This window comes from Lissotriton vulgaris, chromosome 12, assembly GCF_964263255.1.
Source record: "Lissotriton vulgaris chromosome 12, aLisVul1.2, whole genome shotgun sequence".
In the NCBI taxonomy this organism is placed as follows: Eukaryota; Metazoa; Chordata; class Amphibia; order Caudata; family Salamandridae; genus Lissotriton; species Lissotriton vulgaris.
The window spans coordinates 553816531-553841198 of record NC_141700.1 but is presented as its reverse complement, the minus strand read 5'-3'; the positions used below and the strand labels follow the sequence as shown (position 1 = coordinate 553841198).

Below are 24668 nucleotides of genomic sequence, written 5' to 3'. Positions count from 1 at the left end.
CATTATTGTGGCAACGCAAGCACACCTTCCCTGCCTCAAGTGACCTGAATTAATTTGGGGCTGATTAATGTGTCACAGAATATTTTTTTAGCTGGCACCTGCTTCCTTAGTGCTTCCTGATTAGTGATCTTTTGTACTTGCTAAGTGCTTTCATTGTTGCAAAATTAGTTACAACACCTGCCCTGCCCCAACTGACAATAATGAATTAGGGGCTGATTAATGGATTTGAACTTCCAGCCTGGCTCCTGCTTGTCTCCCTTAGCTGTAATTCAGGACCTTTGTGGCATATGTGTAACTATTCTGAGGTTCAGAGCAGGGTCACATAATAGTTGCAACTGGCAACTAAACTCTGGAGGGGCCCCTCAGGAAGCACTACAGGAAATGGCTACTAATGATGAGCCTGAACTTTTGAACCTGGTAAGTAGTTTCAGTTTTGCTAAAATCGTATTTCTGCAATTTTGCACTTATTCGCGGGGCGCGAAGTTGTACTGGGAAGCCGCGAACTCACGCGAACAGTGCGAGCAGTGCGAGCAAAATCCGCTGCTCGCGGATTTGCGGATTTTGCGGGAGATTCGCGAATCTCGCGGATTGCGAATTTACCGAAAATCCGCAAAATCCGCGAGCGAAACGGATTTTCCGCCCATGCTTAGTGGCTATTTTCTCCGCCAGCACAGCACCCATCTCGGATTTGACCACTGAGATAGCTAGTTGTGCCTCCTCAATCCCTGTTCCAGTCTGGACTGCGGATATTAATTTTTTCTCCGCTTCCATCATCCGCCCCTGTGCCAGGCTAATTTGAAGCTTCTCTTTTTTATTCCTCCTGATGGAAAAGCGTAACATCTCGCCCCGTATACATACCAGCCTTAAGAGTATCCCACACTATCATAGTGGAAGCTGACCCATTGTTTACTCTCAAGAATTCCTGTATTCAGTTGACCATATGCTCACGATAATCATTATTATACAACAATGCTTTTTCATAGGTCCATTGCGAGGCTGGTTCTTGGTTGCCACAACCTTCTAAAGTTAAAATTAGAGGGTTATGGTCAGAAAGAAATCTAGGGGCAACATCGATAGAACAGTCTTGAATTAAGGAGGGCGAGACTAAAAAATAATATATTCTGGCTAGTGACAAATGGGGAGCGGAGAAAAAAGTGAAGCTGTGCTGATTCCGTTTAGAGTGGGCCCAGACATACTTTAGACCATGGTTGCTCATTAGGTCGACCAATGCCCGATACACTTTAGGTTTCCTGCCCTGGTAGCCCCATACCCCAGTTGGATCCCAGGTACTAGGTAGATTTAGGTTCAGATCACCACATAGTATTATCGGGAGCGGCCAATGAACGAGTTCCTCGTTTACCTGTTGTATGCCCCCGGGTCGTCTAGATTACTGACATAGATAGAGCAGATCGTAAATACAGATTTAGAGAATAAAGTGCATCTTGCAATGACCCATCTCCCTAATACGTAAACTTTAACTTGATTAGCCACTAACAGCAGCTTTTTCCTAGCCAGTATCCCGACCCCCTTTACCCTAGCCCCTTGAGACATTGCCCAGATAACTTTAAACCCAAGGGAATTCAGCAAAGATCTCGGGGCACCTTCAATGTGCGTTTCTTGGAGACATATTATATCTGCCCCATTAAACGTAGTGTTTGTGCTTTTTTCTGTCGCTTTGATAGATCGTTCAGGCCACAAATGTTTAATGACACAACCTTAAGTTTATTTAGTGAGCTCATGATTTAGTTCTAGTAGTGTTCCATCTTTTTGGTGTGCGGTCCAGAGCCTGCAGCCTGCCAGCTTTTCTCCGCCCGAAGGTCCTCTCACACCCTCCAGCCGCCCCCACCCCATCTCCTCCCCCCAGCCATGCTCCTAGTCCCCTGAGCTGTCTTGTACCCCGCTCGTAAGGCTTTCCTGAGTTACAGTGCAAAAAAAAAATTCCTTTATATACAGTCGAGTTCGACCCGTTGATTATTAGCCCTGTGTGTTCCCCGGACCCAGTAGCCCTCCCCCCAAAAAATAGACAGTCAGGGTAAACCTGAGTGATGGTGAGCACATGTGAGGTCCCGGCCTCCTCCCCATTGTGACCTCTCTAGTTAATAGGCTGATCAACGTTGCACCACAGAAAACAAAAAAAGCAATTCATTCCACACAAATACTATAATCAACAACAAAAAGAGAAAAAGGAGAAAGGAAAAAAAAGAAGGGTGATCGATGCAAAAAGATGTGTGGCTGAAAAATGTCAGTATCATTAGCCCCTGTTTGAGTTTATTATGTTACATATAGACCAGTCTTGGCCAAATCTTAAAGACAGATTTTTTACTATTTAGGATTTCTTCCTTTCGGTTAGTTCCTTTAAATACTCTCCAGCTTTAATCTCAGACAGGAATACCCGGGTTGTTCCTTCAAAGTTGATTTTCAGTCTAGCCGGGTTCATCAAGTATACTTGGGCCCCTAACTGTTGTAGTGGTGTTATCAATTGGCGGAGCCGCCACCTCCGCTCCACAGTTGCATGCCCAAAGTCATGTTTGGAGAAGAACTTTATCCCGTCTATTACTTTAGGAGAGTTTGGCCTGGCCTGGTCATAAACTAATTGCCTCAGCAGAAAGTTCCCAAAGAAGACTAGGAAAACTCTTGGTTTATCCTTGTTTGAGTTGGTACCCTCTTGCCTTTGTTTCAAGTTAAAAGGAAAGCAGTGAGCTCTTTGGATCTCTTGAACCCAGTTCCAGCTGGTCTGTGAGGGAAAGGCACCCTGGAGGAGTTTCACAATGAACACTCTAGGGTCTTCTCCCTCGACTCCTTCTGGAATACCTAGTAGTGTAAGGTTGTTCCTTCGCATATGATTTTCTTGTTCCTCCAGTTTTATCATCATATCCATAAGGCGGGCCTCGTGGGATGCAGATTGTTCTTTTACTAGCACCACTTCCGTCTCAAGGATCTCTGTTCTTCCCTCTAACCATGGCGAGTCTGTCTCCAATATCCGTGCATATTTTGTTTAATTTCCGAATGCCACCTTGAAGCTTTTTAGAGGCCCCTCTCGTAGCTAAGCTTTCTGTTTTAGCCTCATCCCGAAATTGATTGATAGACTCCAGGATTGAAAACGGAGAAGGCTTGCATGTATTTGTAGAGACTAGCTGTGAGCTTGCCCTTTGCTGAAACCTAATGGGCTCAGAGGATGGTGTCTCTTGCAGGTCTGAATGGTCCCATTTCAGCTGGCTACGTTTCCTGCTTTGTTTTTTTTCTTTTTTAATGTGTTCGTGGCCTGCTCGCTCTGCCCCCCTTCTGAATTACAACTTTCAAAGGAGCTTACTACCTCGTCGTCTGACCCTGTCAAGGAGCCATCTGAGACAGAGTAACATTTTTCATTTGCTAGGTCCGGGGACTGTGGATCAGCGGAATTTTGATTCTCTTCTACCAGGTTTTCCATACCCCCTGCTCCTTTGTTATGAATGTCTTTTATGACAATAGAGGCTGGTGAAATTGCCGTAGAAACTAAGGTGTTTTTATCTGAGACAGCATTACCAACTATAGCATTTTGGTCGTCATGACTTGAGGTTGGTTGCATTATTTCCTTGGTCGCTGCTAGTTTGGCGCTGGCTTCATCCATGGTTGAGTGTGTACATTGCAGTGGTGGTAGTGCAGAGTCTTGACCCAGAGTCAGGGGATCGACAGGTGGATTGTTTGCCCCATCTGGAGCAGAAATAGGAGTAGAAGCAGTAGCGGTGGCAGTGGGAGGGGTAAGAGTAGTTTTTTTTTGGCAGCAATGGGAAAGTGTCTGGCGATTTATAACGTTTTTCCCGTAGCAGAGGTGTTTGCAGCAAGATTTTCTTTTAAGTTACCCCCTCCACCAGATTAACTTGTATTCTTTACCCCTCCCATCTTCCCTTTTTACCTTTTTTAAGAGGGTCTGCTTTTTCCGTAACCTTCTCAGATTTGTCTCTCTCTACATGTTCCTCGTGGCTCGGGTTCGTTTTGATTTTGAGGATTTTCTGTCCTAGTGTAGTGATCCTCCCACGATTTGTATAGTTCCGTTTGGGAAATGAAATTCCAATACTCGCGCTAATCTGATTCACTGAGGGACATCCATTCATTCCATCCGGATGTCTTACGCTATCCCACAGTGCCCGCAGCGTCTTACAGAGGATGTTACTGAAAAGAGAAGATGAGCCGTCGGGACTTGCAGGCACGTCGGTGTATTTTCGTGAGCACCAGCTCACTTTAATCCGGACAGATAAGCCGGTATTCCTGCGGCCGCGCCGAGCATATGCTGGTGCTCGCGGGGCAAATAGCTTGTTGTTGTCCGGTAGCTTGATCCCGATCATCCGTTCTGGAGCAGCTCAGCCAGGGCGATATGCCGAACCTCTGAGCCGCCGAGCCAAGGTGGGGAGTGATCAGGTCTGTTCAGGCCAGCCTCGCAATTGTGAGTGGTATGGAGGCCAGGAAGGAGAACACTCACACTAGAGCCATCTACTGTCTCCCCCACTATGGAAAGGTTGGTGGGGATTGACTTTGGGGGCCCTTGTGCAGGGGCTGAATGTTTGTGCACTTGGGGACAGTTTCCTGCACCAGGTGGCAGGCACTGCATGGTTCCTGCTACGTAGTGCAGGCAAATACACAACATGCATTTTTAACATTGCGGTGGGTGCTGCAGAGCGCAGTACCCGCCGCAATGGTAAACTTGCACAATGTGACCGTCACAATGGCAGTTTGTTTTTGTTTGTTTGTTTTTGTGTTTTATAGAGCGCGAACCAGACCCGTAAGGGTATCAGAGCTCTTTACAGGATTGACAAGTAGTATAAAAAGACTTAGAAGGGGTGGATACATTTGTGATAAAAACAGGTGGATACATTTGTGATAAAAACAGGTAGATACATTTTATAAGAAACAGGCGGTCTCGAATCCAGTGTGGGATGCCCAGAGGTGCTGCGTGGATAGAGAGGCCATGTCAGGTGCTGCGTGGATAGAGAGGCCATGTCATGTGCGTCGCCTCATAGGGAGCCGGTCCCAAAACTGATACGATGCCGCTATTGTAATGACCCCCAGAGATCTCAAGTTATCTTATATTACATCTAAGCAGCTCATTTCTTTGCTTTCTGGGTCTTCTAGCCCTGTATTTATAAAGGTAACAAAGCTACAAGAAAGCAAACGAAGGGGGAGGAGCCAAGCAGGCATTCGAAATGGCCGCATAGTCGCTCGGCTCCGTGAGCCCTTTCGCCCCACACGTATATCCTGGCGTTTATCCTGAGCCACGAAGGCGTGCTTTAATAGAAGAAGGAGAACGAGCACTTACCGTCTGCTCCTGAGGCTCCTGCGTGCGGCAGACCCTGAGAACGGTCCCCGACTGCTCTGCGGCCCACGTGGGGATGAGACCGGGGCGTTGACCTGGACGTGCATCCGGCCGCGACTGCAACAACAACGGCCGCTGGTGGCGGTGAGGAGTCGGCCGGAGGGTGCCGTTGACTTGAAGGGCCGCTGATAGCGGTGAAGGCCCGGTCCACTTGGCGGTGACCCTTGAGGGGCAGTGTGGTGCAACAGTATCAGAGGGGGCGCATGACTCCTGCCCCCTCCCCAAACTCTTTGCCCAGGCATAACCAAGGACTGCCCCCGATATAGGCGGGCGACTCCCGGGGTGCGGCAGGGATTTTAGCCTTTTGGTGACTCTCCCCCGGAGAGCCCGCCTCACAGTTTTGAGCCCCGGTTGTGCATCCCGTGGCGCCGCGCATTGGGGCCTGGTCCCCGAATGAGGTGAAGAGGGACGGGGCCAAATTGACTAAGATGGCGGCTGGTGCCCTCCTCTACGATCCTTGTCCATGTCGGACGGCTGTCACACAGATGGGGCCGGGATGCTTGCAACGTACGCAGGAGCCCACATCCAAGGACGTATTGGCTGCCCTAACGGTTTTGCACGAGACCCTGATTTGTCATGCTCGGGACCTGGGTAGAAGAATGGCCGCCATTGCTGTCTCGCCATCTATAGCGGCCACAGTCCAATCCCAAGGGACTGCCGACGAACTCGCAGCTATGTCCACGGAGGGAGTCCCGGCTCCGCTTAGGTACCGGGAGCCACCGAAAGACCCGGTTCCCGTGACCGCTCGGGCCGACATGGTTCTGCACGTGGGTGTCTCTTCGGGACACATGTTCAACTGGTGGCTGGGGATAAAACGCTATTTTCCTTATTGGACTGTCCCAGCGATGTCGTGGCGCTTGCCGGACTGTGTGACTCTCCTTTCCTGGATGGTACTACTGTGTGTGAACTCTGGGAAGTTCCCGGGGTCAACGTCGATATTACCGGATCTCCTCTGTCGATACTTGGATGGGTTTGGATTGTTGTACTTTCCTATGGCTACGCTCTGACCTGACCCTCCCAGTTCATTTGGACCTTCCAGGCTGTTCTGTAAACTGATTGACGAGTGGACTTCTGGCGGTACCATTGCCAGACAGGGTCAGGGATGATGTGGTTCACAGTCTATTGGCTTTATTGTTGACAGACGGGACAGTGGGTATGTTTGACCGGGATTTCATCGCTGTTGTGACCAGGGCTTGATGTTCTTCATTACTGTACTACTTCGTTTCTGGGATTTTCCTGGGTGTAGGGGTGAAGGGCTGGGTCTGGCAGCACAGCGCTTGAAATGGAAAAATAGAAGTGCAGGTTCTCTGTAACAGAGTACCTGCTTGTTTCTGAGAAGTGCCGGTACTCTCCAATTAAAAGTATTACGTCACTCTTGAGAAGTGCCGGTACTCTCCCTCTCAAAATCAAAAAGGGAAGGTACTCAGTACCGGACAGTACCGGCCCATTTAAAGCACTGGGGCAGCAAGACCGAGGGCCCTCCTCCGCTTATCTTTTTTCTCTCTTTTCTCTCTCTTTCTATATTTCGGGTGTCTATTAGGGCAACAGGCACGCTGCTGGGGGGGTAGGCCATGGCCTTCTGCGGGTGTGCAGGGTGGGGGGTTGGGGGGTGGGTGTTTGTTCGGTATTTGTTTCTATGGCCCTTTAGTCTTTCTTCTCTTTTTAGTGTCATCGTCATTCATGGTCTTTGCAATATGTTTAGTTTCGAGGGGTGGGGTTTAGACTCACTACGCGCCGGGGTTGTGCCTACATTTCTCCTGCTTTGTTTATCTTACCCCCGATATTTCCTTCGTATCTGTACTGTTTGTAGATATCCTGATTCGCTCGCTGTATTGTAGGACTGTGTACGACTGTGCGGCACCCCCTTTTTTAGTTCCTTATTTGAAAATGAACCTCTCAAATCCTGAACTCAAGTTTGTGCATCTGATTACAAGATCTGTCCTGGTACTTTTATGACCCTGGATTTCGAACTGCTATAACTTTTCATATTGCTTGCTGTACTCTTGCTCTGCTTAGCGGCCGGCCGGGATGGTTGTAGGCCCATACTTGTAAATGCTTGTACTACTAATAAAGGTTCACAAAAAAAAAAGAAAGCAAACGAAAAACACATAGGACTAGATAAGTTTTGTGTTTCTCCAAGGCAGGGAGGTGGTGGAGAAATGCCCATGGTAATTATTTTCAAAGCCCCTGTTCCGAATTTGTTGTGCATAGAATTGTGCCAAACTTTGTTATATGAACCCCATCAGATGAAAAAAACGATTTTCCTTTGTCTCGAAAGCAGACTCATGATTCAAGCCTCATTAAAAATCTTGGTGGTAGATTTTCAAACATTTTGTGCTGGGTTAGCATCACAAAATGACGCTAACCAGCACAAAATGTTTTTTACCAATTTATTTCCCAGCGCAAAACCAGTTTTGCACTGGAAAGTAACCCTACAAGTAACACAAAGCAGTGCAAAGCATTCCTTTGCATTACTTAGCACCAAGTGGGCATTACATGGGTGGTACATGGGTGTTCCCATGCAACCACCCACGCTTTTTGATGCAAAACTCTATCTACAAACAATTTTAAACAGGGTTTAGTGCCAAAAGTTAACACCATCTGAAAGGAGACGTTAAGAGGAGAAATGTTTTCATTTCTCCTTTCTTTTTCTACTTTGCATATCTGCTGCACTGTGCAGCACAAATGCAAAATGGAAAGTGTTTTAACTTGTCTAGGCATAGTATTTTGTACAGGAAGGGTACATTTACTGTGCAAAACCTATGCTAGACTCAGGCACGCACCTAAGCACCATGGCGCAAAGGTGTGGACCTGGCGCACAGCAGCTAATACCAGCGCCGGCCCTAGGTAAAGGGGAGGAGAGAGCCATATGTCTGTAGAAATGGCTCTGTCCTGCTCCCTCCCTGTCACACAACTCAGCACAGCCTCTCTAGGGGATGCGCTGCGTTGCGTGCATTTTTGAATCTCTGGCCCGTGGATTCTTGCTTTTTGAACTAAATGCTTGTCAATTGCGAATTTGGTACAATAAGATGTGGCCATGAGTGGGCTATGCTGGTAAAGTGAAGGGCGTGTGCGGTGGTGAGTTCCTTTGAGTCGTAAAAGAGTGACTGGTGCCACAGGTGTGTGTATGAAGACAACTGTCCTTAAAGCGGCTTCTATGAAGGCTGACATGAAACTCAGGCTTCTCTATGGGAAGATTCCCGCCTGGACCTCCAAAAGCATTGAGGATGACGGGCCACTGCTGGTTGGCGACCTGCTCATCTTCACCGTGCTTGAAGAACCCCATCGAGACTGAGTTGTAGCAAATTAATTTTGATGAGATGCCGCCAAGGCATAACTCCTCACTAATTTTATAAGTGTCCTCATCAGAACAGGACGTAGTTCCTTCTGGTTCTCCGAACCGCCTACAGGGGCTTCCAGGCTGGCTTCACACTCTGGGAAAAGTGCTGTCGCCTGCTGAGTAGCTCTGCTCTGAAATTACACAATGGCGAGAAGAGGATGTTCTCTGTTCTGGTACTTGAACCCTTGCGATTGAATACTCTTGAGGGTGTAGATGTCGCAGCCATAACAGAAGCAAACGTGAATAGCCGACTAAAGCGTAGCTGCAGGCCTTGATTGTGGCACCAACCAGAAGGCATAGTCTCCATGCCAAGAATTGATCTCTCTCTCGCTCTGTCCCTTTTTTAGATAACAATTCTTTATTGAATTTTGGAACAAGCTGAAGCTTACACGATGCATACATATATCACAGCTGGCTACAATGCTGGCAAGGGAACAGGTGGATTAGACCCGCCCCTCTCGCACTCCCCCCGCAGCATGGTCAACGTGAGCCTGTATGGCCTCTCATGTGACCATACATCTCATGTCCTGATAGGGTGCTAGTGAGGACATAGTGACCCTCCCTTCAGTGGAGGCTTCCCCAAATATTCATCTCTTCACCAATAGTCTAGGTATTGAACTGGTGCTGTGGACCTATACACATTCTGTTAAAACGTACTGTACATTATACAGGAGGTGTTTGTTGCAGTTAAACTCGGGTGTGCTCCCATGAACTGAAATCACAGTTTTTCAGAAGCAGTTAGATGAACCCTGAAGCAGTGGCACTATGTCAATTTTTGAGAATTGATTTATTCCTAATCCATATTTCCATGGGCTGACTTGTCCCCGGTATCAGAAAAATTTCCCATCAGACCAGTAATTGAATCTCCGGAAATCACAGAAGGGGAAGTGCCAATAAATGTGAGTGAAGGTAAAATAATAGATGCCACTAAAGCTCAAGCGGGAACTTCTGATATTATCAAAGCGGGAAAGGGCCCTGTATAGATCTCATACAAGCCTTTATTGGTAAGACATAGACTCTATAATGGTGGGAATCAAAAATTTCCATCTAATATTACGAGGCGGTTACAGAAAAAATGCAAGGATTAACAGCAAAGGAGGCGAAAAAAATTAATGGAAAAATCCCTATTCAGACAGGTGAGGTAATCCTTGGAAAAATAAAGGTGGCAAATGAACAACTTCCGAAGCAATCTAATAATGGTATTACACATTCACATGATGGCGCTTCTGCAAAAGTGAAAGGTAAATTTTTGGGTGTTTCAAAATTAAACCGTAAAAAGTATAAGCCAAAAGGTACCAAGAGGAACAACAATCATGGCCTGGAGTCAAAGTTAGAAGTGGAGATTGAAACAAAATATTCTAATTACTCAAAGTTTACTCTTCAGACTCAGGAGGACCATGGTCACTATCCTTTGGCGTTTGATCTTCTCTGGAAACAGGTAGGAAACTGCGACCACTAAATAGAGCAAAGCTCCTTTCCCTGTTTAAACAAATTTCCGAATTATCTGACATCATGTCCACTGACTTAAAATCTGTGGGGTTCCTGAAAAATAATGATGGGAGAGAATTAACTAAAGTTTATTTTTCTTCTCTTTTGACAGCTATTACAGTTTCCAAGGCAGAAGGGAGTTTTAACTCTCTGTAATTATCAGTGTCATTTGGTTTGGTAACAAAATCACAGAGGGGTGAGCTACAAGGGGCATTGAGGCGTCATGGAGGAGTGACAGGCATGCAAGTTTGTTTCAACCAACAGCAGAAGCTATCTCACAATCATCTTAGGAATGTGAATCTTTGTGCGCTAAGTCCTTAATACGTCTAGAGAGAATCTGAGGATTGTGGTTGCCAATGAGAGTTGGTCTAATCCCCTAAATGTAAGCAATCGTTTCTTTCCTGAGTAAAGGTACTGAAATTGTTCCCCTCTGGAAGCCAGTGCTTTTATGCATAAGATACATTATCGCAAGGAGCATCAAAATTTTCGGTTGAAATTTATATGGATACGAACAGTGTGTAAGGTCAGGTAAACAACCTCTCTTAGAAGATTTCCACAATATCCTTCTGCAGGAGACTATTGGCCCCATTAGGATGGCGGGCGGGCTTTGTCCGCCCGCCATTCCGACGTAAAACAGGACCGCCCGCCATAAGGGCGGTGGTCCCGTGGGGGCCATTAGGATGCGCCCGACTCACTGGCGGGCGCATCCCGCATTTTTAACATTGAGGCGGGGGGTGCTGAACAGGCCTTTTCTTCCCTTCCATCAAGGGCGGCTCCTCTATTAGGGCGGAGGAGCGTTGCCCCACTGCTTTCTCGCAGTGCGAGAAAGCAGAAGGCAGGGTCTGCCTGGTTGGGGGTGGGCAGGAGGGTATGCCTGGTTGGGGGTGGGCAGGTCGGGGAGGAGTGTCTTGGCCACTCTGAGTGCCCTCACTCTTTGGTCGGCCCTCAGGGGCCGACCAAACCAGTCATGCGCATTCTGGATTTTCTCTATGTAGGCTGCATGCAGCATACATAGAGAAAATGGTCTCAACTTAGGCGCTCAGCTGGGCGCTGTCTGCACCAATCACAACGCTGCCATTGCAGCATTGTGATTAGCTTAGGGGAGGGGAGGGACGCTGCCTTCTTCATGTTCCATATAAAGTTGAAGATGCTAACGACTTTCAGTGTGTGAATCTATATTATAATAATTACAGACTCATATTGATCAAATCAAAAACTGGTATAAATTTTCAGAATTAACCAAAACATTTGAGTCAGTTGATCAACAAATTTAAAGAGATGGAAAAGACACATGGAAAAAATGTTCTTTAGTAAAATGTATTTTTATGTAGTTTATAAATGTAAAGGGTACATATCAACAGGAATTGCTGATCACAATGCTAAACGAATGAACAAGGACTTTGTCGAATCAGCCTATACTTCATTTGTAAAAAGGTCCAATCCTAAATAAAACTATTAGATGACATCTATTCTGCCACAATAGAATAGTCACCAATGTATATTAATCTTAGACAGAGAAAAGGACTGTGTAGTCGACGTTTCGGTCTTGACTTTAATTAATCCTTCAGACCATCTTCAGGACAGAGAAATGGGCAAACGGTAGTGACCCCTAAAAACATAATTTAATAAATTATATATATATATCATTGTACTTAATACAAATTTAACCAAATTCCACAAAACAAATTTAAAAAAATCCATGTGTCTACAGATGCCTCCCATCTCTGAGGCAAAACAGCTATCTTGTTATCAGAATTTCATGAATACCTGTGTCAGAATATTTACATTTACAGTCATCTATTCAATTATAAATCTTAAAGCAGCTTACTTCACAATGTGATCCTAATCTGCTCTTGTATGTATCCACCAATGATTGAATGAATCGCATTGGAGTTTAATGTTATCGATCTAGAAGCAAAAATCATGTATGCAGTTAAAGCGATGTCTTATTTCATTATTTAATGTGGCATAGCTAATTCAAATAACCAAAGATTTACCTCCTTTCAGTTATGGTTTAGAGCGTTCTTATTCTTTGAAGATCGGCCGTCCTTTAATCTTTAACTTTAGGCAATGTTGGTGCTTGAGATCTAAGGATAAGTAGTATAATTATTATTATTTCTTACATCCCCATCTCAATATATTTCAAGCATTGATATTTATTATATAACAATGTCCACCGTTAATGTTATGGTTCTATATTTGGGAAGGTGTGTTATCCCTGTGCTCTCGTGTTTGAACAATTTTTAATGTTGAGTATACATATATGCAAACTGCGCTCTAGTCGTCGCACGAAGTCAGGTCGTGCCTTTCAATGTAATTGCAAGTGTTGAGGGTAGAATCATCTATCCTCGAGGCTGAGCGCAAAATCAACTTTGAAACAACGAAGTTTCTTATCCAAGTTTCATGAATTTTATTTCCACCTTTTAAACGTTTCAGATGTGAATTAAGACATCGTGTGTCAAGAGAACTTCCTTGCGTACATAATTACATTCTTATGTAACAGTGTTGGTGGTAACATATCAATTTCCATTCACCCAATGCATTTCGGGTCATGCAACTGTGACCCTTCGCCAGGGGTCTGAAACAAGGGACACACAGGACCGGATTAGTCACTCCATTTATATGTATGAGTAAAGATAAACTAAAACGTAAGTGTTGGTGTGATGTGTTTGTCGATTTCATTTATCTTGTAATAGCATGTTGCACTGGTATTGTCTGTTTGGACTTTCTTGCACAGTTTTATGCAGTCCGGTTTAGTAATCGCGCACCGATCGGTTCAATTCATTTGGTGGCAGATACTATACTTTTACCTCCAGCACGTTTTTTCCAGCACCAGTTCATTTCACTTCGCTAAAATTTTCGGTTCACCTCGTGAACTCTGGGCATTTCTAGATTGCATGTCACAGCACAGCTCGCTCATTATGTTTTAGTTTATCTTTACTCAACCACGCTCGAATGTTGGTGGAACTTGTAAATATTCTTATTAATGTATGATGTTTCATACACATCTGCTGTTCTAGGTGAATGAATATAAATCGTGCCATCAACTTCTTTGAATTTACCTTTGATAAGAAGTTATGTATTATATTTGAATTCTTCCTAGACAAATCTTTGACGTTAAATCAGTTAAATATATGGCATGTCATATACCTTCATGGTAGACTGTCGCTTCTATATATCATCTGCGCTCACAATCTAAGAGATGTACCATTGTGTCAAAACTTGTACATAGAATATCAAACAATACATGTGTTGAAGTTCATAGATTAGAAATGGATCTAAAAAACAAACATTAACTTGATAACAATTATCTTTGCTAATCTTCATTGTCTAGAACCCGAGTTGTACAATAAAAATATTATATCACGATGTTCACAGTCAAGAAGATAAAAGCTGGTGTACGACATTTCATATTTCAGCATTTTTCTCTTTCATAACAGTTATCATTTTTAAGAAAAAGAAGACAAATTATGTGATAGAAGCATTACACAATAGTAGTCCTGATAGATCTAAATAATGATATATATATATATAATTTATTAAATTATGTTTTAGGGGTCACTACCGTTTGCACATTTCTCTGTCCTGAAGATGGTCTGAAGGATTAATTCAAGTCAAGACCGAAACGTCGACTACACAGTCCTTTTCTCTGTCTATAATTAATATACATTGGTGACTATTCTAGTGTGGCAGAATAAATACTATCTAATAGTTTTATTTAGGATTGGACTTTTTTACAAATGAAGTATAGGCTGATTCGACAAAGTCCTTGTTCATTTGTTTAGCATTGTGATCAACAATTCCTGTTGATATGTACCCTTTAAATTTATAAACTACATAAAGATAAATTTTACTAAAGAACATTTTTTCCTTGTGTCTTTTCCATCTCTTTAAATTTGTTGATCAACTGACTGAAATGTTTTGGTTAATTCTGAAAATTTATACCAGTTTTTGATTTGATCAATATGAGTCTGTAATTATAATAATATAGATTCACACACTGAAAGTCGTTAGCTCGAAACGAAGTCCCTTGATAGCATCTTCAACTTTATATTGTCTATAATTGCCCAAGCTCGCAAGGGTTTATTGGGTTTTCCCACCCCTCTTACTGTTTCTTCATGTTCCAGCACTGCAGCGGTACCCGGGCAAGGGCGGAGGTGGCAAGAGACCTGGTAAAGTAATTTTATTTTAAAATCCCCCCCGCGTGTCCCCCACTCATCCGCAAATCTGATGCCTCATGGAAGAGAAGGCTTAGGCTTTTCTTGACCCATATCTTGTTTTGCTGAACATAACTTTGGTAAACGATGACCACCATAAATGTGATGGTCAGGCCGTACACTAACCGCCAGACTATATCAGAAGACCAAAGCCAACCCGCTGAGGAACCATGCCCCCCATTTAGCCATGCTTAAAGGGCAGGCAAAATGCCATCTTTCTATCAGAAATTATCAGAGGACAACTCCCAGGCTGGAGAAGTCGTAGTTTCATCTCCATTGGTGGCGGCAAATGAGGCGGTCAGCCCTTCTAAGTTAAAGGCGATGGAGCAACCGATGGCTCTTACTCCATCTCCCTCTCAAAAATAAGGGGTGGGCCGGTCAGGCAGGGTGTTGCTCTTTGGGGTAGATGCCCCCCTTGTGTGTATCACATGGGGGGGAAGCTACTGCGGCCTCACATGTGCTACAGGCCACTCATCCTTCTCTAAGTCTGGATTACACCCAACCTGATATTTCACCATTTAAACCGATGTCTCGGGGGAGAGGAGGAGGGGATGGGAGTCTTATCCGAAACACCAATGCAGCGGAAACAATCAATGGTCCTGTATACGAGCACTTCCAGCCTTATAACATCAGATCACGGTAAATTTCCTTCTCAAGATCTCTGCAGAGTCTTGAACGTATTCTGGCATCTATTCTGTTCATAATAGGAAAGAGCACTTATATTTCTAACCATATTCTAGAAATGTTATCAGTAATACTGAATAATCTGCCGACCAAAAGGATTGGAGAAGAATATAAGACTGCTTCAAAGGGCCTTGTTACTTGTACTGCAGATATGAGAACCCAGGCGGGTGATCCTAGGATCAAACTGCATACACAAGAAAAAAATCAACCCCTAGACCTAATTGATTTGAAAGCCCTGTTTTTGGAGTGTTATGGCTGTCCATACTGGCCTTGTTCTGGCCCCAGGCAAAACCCTGCAAAGTTTTTCTGATCTTTAACAAATCCACGAGGTCCATCCCAAAGTCACAATCCCGGAGTCAGGCTTGTAGCATGGAAGAGGGTTAAGTAATAATAAACAAAAGAGTAAAAATTGTTGCTAAATACAATGTTCAATTTTTGCATATTTTGCACATATTATTGCACTTTATGCCTAGCATAGGTCTTTTGTTTAGTACCATCTATTTGCATGCTGTTTCAAACGTAACGGCCGCTATATACAAGTGATTATCTTATGGTATATTAATGTGATATGTTCTGCATTAATTTGCTAAAATTGCTGCTAGTTGCTATGTCCAATCTTTGCTTATTTGCACATATTACTGCACTTTACGTCCTGTATAGGCCTTTTTGTTTAGTACTATCCCACTTGGCATGTCTTGCACCAAATGTTTAAATTGACGCTATATTTAGCGATTACTTTCTCTCTCAGGTTTTTATCTTGATTGGCTGTATTAATGTAATTGTTTTAGCAAGTTTCATCATTCTTTAATCCTTTATAAAAGTGACTTCAATTGTATTTATGAATGTTGCTATATGGTTGTACTTGTACAAACCGAATAAAGCATTTTGAAACAAAACGAAACGAGTAACAAAAGAAGGTAGAATGGAAAGTTTGGAAAATATCTAAGAAAAGAACAAGAAAGATTACATTTCAAGATTCAGGTACATCATCTGATACCATGGTGCCGCTTGAAACTTCCACTATTCTCCAGAGCCCAGCACTCCTTGGTGCTGCCTCAATATCAGCCGAGCACATGGGGTCGGTCATCACACATTTAGGTATCAACCGCACACACAGACTAACTTATAGTTTTGTTAGTTTATTAATGGGCATTTTAACTATACAACAGAGTATGAGTGGAATATTTAATCCGCATAAAATATATAATACCGGGCAGTTAATATTAACCACTCAGCATGGCAGGACGCGAGGTCTCGAGATCATGGTACTCAACTTTTCACTAACTTTTAGTCCGTCTAGCTTACAAATTGGCACTCAAACTAATCACAAAGTATGAGTGGAACATTCAGTCCGCATGAAATATACAATCTCGGGCAGTTATAATTTACTACTCGACACCAAAAACCTTGAGATAACCATAAACGGGATCCAACCCATGTTAACCATATCTTCTAGACGTCACACAACTGCTCGATAAACACTAATCAATGCCACCCTGTACAGGAAAGTCACACTAGGCACCATGTTATGAAGCCTTAATCACTATCACTGAAGTAATACATTAACACACAATCTTGCTTAACTAGTACACGCTGATTTTGAAAGCCAATGCATTCACATATGCAGAAACTAATAAGATATATGACAAGTCATACACTGAACCTATGGTGGTTTAGTTCCACACCTTGGCAGTCTCCCATCTCTGAGGCAAAACAGCTATCTTGTTATCAGAATTTCATGAATACCTGTGTCAGAATATTTACATTTACAGTCATCTATTCAATTATAAATCTTAAAGCAGCTTACTTCACAATGTGATCCTAATCTGCTCTTGTATGTATCCACCAATGATTGAATGAATCGCATTGGAGTTTAATGTTATCGATCTAGAAGCAAAAATCATGTATGCAGTTAAAGCGATGTCTTATTTCATTATTTAATGGGGCATAGCTAATTCAAATAACCAAAGATTTACCTCCTTTCAGTTATGGTTTAGAGCGTTCTTATTCTTTGAAGATCGTCCGTCCTTTAATCTTTAACTTTAGGCAATGTTGGTGCTTGAGATCTAAGGATAAGTAGTATAATTATTATTATTTCTTACATCCCCATCTCAATATATTTCAAGCATTGATATTTATTATATAACAATGTCCACCGTTAATGTTATGGTTCTATATTTGGGAAGGTGTGTTATCCCTGTGCTCTCGTGTTTGAACAATTTTTAATGTTGAGTATACATATATGCAAACTGCGCTCTAGTCGTCGCACGAAGTCAGGTCGTGCCTTTCAATGTAATTGCAAGTGTTGAGGGTAGAATCATCTATCCTAGAGGCTGAGCGCAAAATCAACTTTGAAACAACGAAGTTTCTTATCCAAGTTTCATGAATTTTATTTCCACCTTTTAAACGTTTCAGATGTGAATTAAGACATCGTGTGTCAAGAGAACTTCCTTGCGTACATAATTACATTCTTATGTAACAGTGTTGGTGGTAACATATCAATTTCCATTCACCCAATGCATTTCGGGTCATGCAACTGTGACCCTTCGCCAGGGGTCTGAAACAAGGGACAAACAGGACCGGATTAGTCACTCCATTTATATGTATGAGTAAAGATAAACTAAAACGTAAGTGTTGGTGTGATGTGTTTGTCGATTTCATTTATCTTGTAATAGCATGTTGCACTGGTATTGTCTGTTTGGACTTTCTTGCACAGTTTTATGCAGTCCGGTTTAGTAATCGCGCACCGATCGGTTCAATTCATTTGGTGGCAGATACTATACTTTTACCTCCAGCACGTTTTTTCCAGCACCAGTTCATTTCACTTCGCTAAAATTTTCGGTTCACCTCGTGAACTCTGGGCATTTCTAGATTGCATGTCACAGCACAGCTCGCTCATTATGTTTTAGTTTATCTTTACTCAACCACGCTCGAATGTTGGTGGAACTTGTAAATATTCTTATTAATGTATGATGTTTCATACACATCTGCTGTTCTAGGTGAATGAATATAAATCGTGCCATCAACTTCTTTGAATTTACCTTTGATAAGAAGTTATGTATTATATTTGAATTCTTCCTGGACAAATCTTTGACGTTAAATCAGTTAAATATATGGCATGTCATATACCTTCATGGTAGACTGTCGCTTCTATATATCATCTGCGCTCACAATCTAAGAGATGTACCATTGTGTCAAAACTTGTACATAGAATATCAAACAATACATGTGTTGAAGTTCATAGATTAGAAATGGATCTAAAAAACAAACATTAACTTGATAACAATTATCTTTGCTAATCTTCATTGTCTAGAACCCGAGTTGTACAATAAAAATATTATATCACGATGTTCACAGTCAAGAAGATAAAAGCTGGTGTACGACATTTCATATTTCAGCATTTTTCTCTTTCATAACAGTTATCATTTTTAAGAAAAAGAAGACAAATTATGTGATAGAAGCATTACACAATAGTAGTCCTGATAGATCTAAATAATGATATATATATATATAATTTATTAAATTATGTTTTAGGGGTCACTACCGTTTGCACATTTCTCTGTCCTGAAGATGGTCTGAAGGATTAATTCAAGTCAAGACCGAAACGTCGACTACACAGTCCTTTTCTCTGTCTATAATTAATATACATTGGTGACTATTCTAGTGTGGCAGAATAAATACTATCTAATAGTTTTATTTAGGATTGGACTTTTTTACAAATGAAGTATAGGCTGATTCGACAAAGTCCTTGTTCATTTGTTTAGCATTGTGATCAACAATTCCTGTTGATATGTACCCTTTAAATTTATAAACTACATAAAGATAAATTTTACTAAAGAACATTTTTTCCTTGTGTCTTTTCCATCTCTTTAAATTTGTTGATCAACTGACTGAAATGTTTTGGTTAATTCTGAAAATTTATACCAGTTTTTGATTTGATCAATATGAGTCTGTAATTATAATAATATAGATTCACACACTGAAAGTCGTTAGCTCGAAACGAAGTCCCTTGATAGCATCTTCAACTTTATATTGTCTATAATTGCCCAAGCTCGCAAGGGTTTATTGGGTTTTCCCACCCCTCTTACTGTTTCTTCATGTTCCAGCACTGCAGCGGTACCCGGGCAAGGGCGGAGGTGGCAAGAGACCTGGTAAAGTAATTTTATTTTAAAATCCCCCCCGCGTGTCCCCCACTCATCCGCAAATCTGATGCCTCATGGAAGAGAAGGCTTAGGCTTTTCTTGACCCATATCTTGTTTTGCTGAACATAACTTTGGTAAACGATGACCACCATAAATGTGATGGTCAGGCCGTACACTAACCGCCAGACTATATCAGAAGACCAAAGCCAACCCGCTGAGGAACTATGCCCCCCATTTAGCCATGCTTAAAGGGCAGGCAAAATGCCATCTTTCTATCAGAAATTATCAGAGGACAACTCCCAGGCTGGAGAAGTCGTAGTTTCATTTGCATTGGTGGCGGCAAATGAGGCGGTCAGCCCTTCTAAGTTAAAGGCGATGGAGCAACCGATGGCTCTTACTCCATCTCCCTCTCAAAAATAAGGGGTGAGCCGGTCAGGCAGGGTGTTGCTCTTTGGGGTAGATGCCCCCCTTGTGTGTATCACATGGGGGGGAAGCTACTGCGGCCTCACATGTGCTACAGGCCACTCATCCTTCTCTAAGTCTGGATTACACCCAACCTGATATTTCACCATTTAAACCGATGTCTCGGGGGAGAGGAGGAGGGGATGGGAGTCTTATCCGAAACACCAATGCAGCGGAAACAATCAATGGTCCTGTATACGAGCACTTCCAGCCTTATAACATCAGATCACGGTAAATTTCCTTCTCAAGATCTCTGCAGAGTCTTGAACGTATTCTGGCATCTATTCTGTTCATAATAGGAAAGAGCACTTATATTTCTAACCATATTCTAGAAATGTTATCAGTAATACTGAATAATCTGCCGACCAAAGGGATTGGAGAACAATATAAGACTGCTTCAAAGGGCCTTGTTACTTGTACTGCAGATATGAGAACCCAGGCGGGTGATCCTAGGATCAAACTGCATACACAAGAAAAAAATCAACCCCTAGACCTAATTGATTTGAAAGCCCTGTTTTTGGAGTGTTATGGCTGTCCATACTGGCCTTGTTCTGGCCCCAGGCAAAACCCTGCAAAGTTTTTCTGATCTTTAACAAATCCACGAGGTCCATCCCAAAGTCACAATCCCGGAGTCAGGCTTGTAGCATGGAAGAGGGTTAAGTAATAATAAACAAAAGAGTAAAAATTGTTGCTAAATACAATGTTCAATTTTTGCATATTTTGCACATATTATTGCACTTTATGCCTAGCATAGGTCTTTTGTTTAGTACCATCTATTTGCATGCTGTTTCAAACGTAACGGCCGCTATATACAAGTGATTATCTTATGGTATATTAATGTGATATGTTCTGCATTAATTTGCTAAAATTGCTGCTAGTTGCTATGTCCAATCTTTGCTTATTTGCACATATTACTGCACTTTACGTCCTGTATAGGCCTTTTTGTTTAGTACTATCCCACTTGGCATGTCTTGCACCAAATGTTTAAATTGACGCTATATTTAGCGATTACTTTCTCTCTCAGGTTTTTATCTTGATTGGCTGTATTAATGTAATTGTTTTAGCAAGTTTCATCATTCTTTAATCCTTTATAAAAGTGACTTCAATTGTATTTATGAATGTTGCTATATGGTTGTACTTGTACAAACCGAATAAAGCATTTTGAAACGAAACGAAACGAGCAACAAAAGAAGGTAGAATGGAAAGTTTGGAAAATATCTAAGAAAAGAACAAGAAAGATTACATTTCAAGATTCAGGTACATCATCTGATACCATGGTGCCGCTTGAAACTTCCACTATTCTCCAGAGCCCAGCACTCCTTGGTGCTGCCTCAATATCAGCCGAGCACATGGGGTCGGTCATCACACATTTAGGTATCAACCGCACACACAGACTAACTTATAGTTTTGTTAGTTTATTAATGGGCATTTTAACTATACAACAGAGTATGAGTGGAATATTTAATTCGCATAAAATATATAATACCGGGCAGTTAATATTAACCACTCAGCATGGCAGGACGCGAGGTCTCGAGATCATGGTACTCAACTTTTCACTAACTTTTAGTCCGTCTAGCTTACAAATTGGCACTCAAACTAATCACAAAGTATGAGTGGAACATTCAGTCCGCATGAAATATACAATCTCGGGCAGTTATAATTTACTACTCGACACCAAAAACCTTGAGATAACCATAAACGGGATCCAACCCATGTTAACCATATCTTCTAGACGTCACACAACTGCTCGATAAACACTAATCAATGCCACCCTGTACAGGAAAGTCACGCTAGGCACCATGTTATGAAGCCTTAATCACTATCACTGAAGTAATACATTAACACACAATCTCGCTTAACTAGTACACGCTGATTTTGAAAGCCAATGCATTCACATATGCAGAAACTAATAAGATATATGACAAGTCATACACTGAACCTATGGTGGTTTAGTTCCACACCTTGGCAGTCTTTTCATTTTTCATTATTTGTCACTTTTAGGAATGTATCCCCTGATGAAGGGCAGAGATATGCCCAAAATGTAATGGGGACACATGTAGAAATGAACAGTGCACATCATGGATATGCATGAATCGTTCATAAGGAATTTGATGTGAACAAAAAGTCATGCTGGTAGCATTGATTTTGAACAAAAAATACTCAGAAGTGATAACCTGAATAAAATTGGAATTCAGAAAACTGGTTCAAGTTTGAGCTTTGATTTCCATTTGGAACTTCGCCAGTGCATACAAGGGACGCTTCCACATGTGGACAGCACAATTTTTCTAAGCATTAACACGTCTAGGATCAGAATTTGATACCTTTTTGCGCGCCAGCAAACCTACCACAACCTAACAAAGTACTAGCAAACCGTGTACAATCTAACGGTAATCATGGTCCAGCATTACCAACAACTAGAAGATCACATTTTACTGCAGAGGTTTTTACTACTTTGGGGCCCTTCCCACATATGAAGTAACTCTAGGAAACTGCCTGGATTTTGACCTATCAGAAAGATAATGAGAACTTATCACAAAATCCCTCAATCCAAATGACAGTGTCCTCGCTAGGTAGTTTGGATATCTACCCATATTTCTATTAACTGCCAGATCCTTTACTTTGTTTAGACATTTAAAATATTTGAATGAGTCTTAATCTTTTTAAGCCTATCCCTATTTTAGCTGAAAAATTTAGGGAAAACAAAGGATATTGAATATGCACTTTACAAAGAAAATGCACTAATATTCATGTACTAATTGACTGCCCTTAGCATCTTTTTAAAAATATGCTTCAATGTCTCGCCTTCTTGCAGTCGTTGTTTTAGTGAGTATTCGCTTCTTAGAAGTAATTGTGGGTTTGGGGTGCATTTAAAGATCATTGATAAAAATGGATTGTCACAATGTAATATTTTAAACTGACTTTAATGCATTTATTTTTTGGGGGAAATGTATGTTTTTAACTAGTGTTCATTTTCTAGTAGAAATTGTGGGTTTGGAAGGCTCTCTGTGTTTTACAAGCAATATGGACCGTCATGAATTAATTCCACGAGAATTGTGTAAAATGTATGCAATTTAAGAGTGTGGCATTGATTTATATTGGTTTTAAGTACTTAGGCCCAAAAAAACGTATATATATTTTTTTTTAAAAAGGGTCATTGGAATCAATTCATCCAGAATTCCTCATTCTCGCGGCTCTCCAGCCATGACCCTACCCTAATTTAAGTGGGTGGGCCAGATTTTGGAACCTTTCCATTCACTTGACTTGCTCTGCCTTTTGAAAGCCTTCGTCCGGTTACTCTTGTTCACTAGAGAATAGGTAGTGAAGGCTTGCATGCTGTCTCTGTAGGATACAGCATAGTATATGTCCCAACAACTGCCATCTTAACTTGAAAAATTCCTTAAAACTAGAAAAATGTATCAGACTTCACCTGCTTTCCTTAGTCACATTAACATTTGATTCAAAGTCTTTAGAATGCAATTTTATTTCTTTTTACACATATCATGTTTATAAGGGGTGGGAATGTAAAACTACTTTATGAATCCAATACTGCATCATGAGAGAGATTTTTCTTGTCAATGTATTTGTCGCTTCTGGACCTGATTCACCCATTGTTACTTATGTTTTATAGATGAGGAACACTTATCTGAACCTCAGAACATATATCAAGGAGATTTTCCACAAGAATGCCTCAAGACGAAGGTCTCTGGCTAGAAAACTGAAAAACGATGCGCATAGTGATCAGCCCTCCACTTCAAAAGGCCGAGAAAGGAAAGAGCTCTGTCTGGAAGAAATAGCTATGGAGAAGCATGGAGACGAGCCCTCTCAAATGCCTGATAAGGATGTGCAAAAAAGCTCTGATGAGGAAGAGAAGGGGAAGGAGGTGGAGGAAGAGGAAGAGGTGGAGGAGGAGGAAGAGGAGGAAGAGGAAGAGGAGGGGGAGGTGGGGGAGGTGGAGATTAAGTTAGAGGAGGATATTCAACTCACAACAGGGAAGATGCCAATGACAACACAACTCCAATATCACACACACAACTCATTTTAACAAATCTTTGGGAAGCTGAAAATGTTGTAATACCCTCTTCCCCATCATCATCATCATCTGAAAAGGAAGACTTTGACAAAACAACATAGGCACAGTGGCACACTATTGACTAAGTCTTGGAAGATGGGGTTGGGTGGCGCTACTATATACTTCTTGATGTTTCGCCCATTTTTATGTTACGAGCAACCGATGTAAGAAATATACTACTGCAATGTCTTCCTCTTTTGAATAAACTGCTATGCATCACACGGGGATTGGCTGGAATGAATGCATCAAGCTTCTCCAGAACAAATTTAAAGGCATATTTTCTCAAGCTGGTTAAGTTTTGGAAGTATGATTTTAGCTTTGCTAACTTTCTATCATACTGTAGCTAAGTCAGCACACGTGTCCACAATGTCTCCCATGCAATTCTTTGATCTTCAAACCACCCTTACGTATCTCCCATCCATCCCTTTGCATTATACAGCTCTGATTGACAGTCAGCTCTGATTAATAGGCAGGTATGTAGTTCCCATGAGATGCTTAGATGGAAGTGGAAACTTTACACTTTATTGAGATCTCAGTGGTAGATCCTTGGTGTGACTAAATGGGTGTCGTTCAGGGCTGTCTCATAAATCATTTGCAGAGCTCTATACAACACAGAACATCAAAAATCAGATGTGAATAGTGTTCTTCTATCAATTTAACAAGTTTGTTGGGATGGCGGCACACCTTCTGTAAACGTTCAACTGGGTCAACTTAAATACGATGGTTATCGTATCTTAGGGTGCCAAGGAAAGAGTCCTCCCGGCCAGTAGGGGCTCCAAATTTCAACAAAAGGGTAAAGGGAGTGCAGGAATCACCCGCACTACTTCCTATGGCACTACTTCATATGGAGTGCCATAGGAAGTAGTGCGGGTGACTCCTGCACTCCCTTTACCCTTCTATCAATTTACACATATTTCCT

The 24668-nt window shown here is 42.1% G+C and overlaps 1 protein-coding gene across 1 annotated transcript in view; it reads left to right on the top strand.

Moving 5' to 3' along the window:
* The window catches only part of LOC147677724 (perilipin-1-like), a 562211-nt gene extending 538241 nt beyond the window's left edge, over positions 1 to 23970 (top strand). Inside the window, exon 6 of the mRNA XM_086946494.1 lies at positions 23309 to 23970. Coding sequence (XP_086802620.1) covers positions 23309 to 23722 — 414 coding nt within the window. The 3' untranslated portion in view covers positions 23723 to 23970. The remainder of the gene's footprint in view (positions 1 to 23308) is intronic.
* The last annotated feature ends 698 nt before the right edge of the window (positions 23971 to 24668 follow it).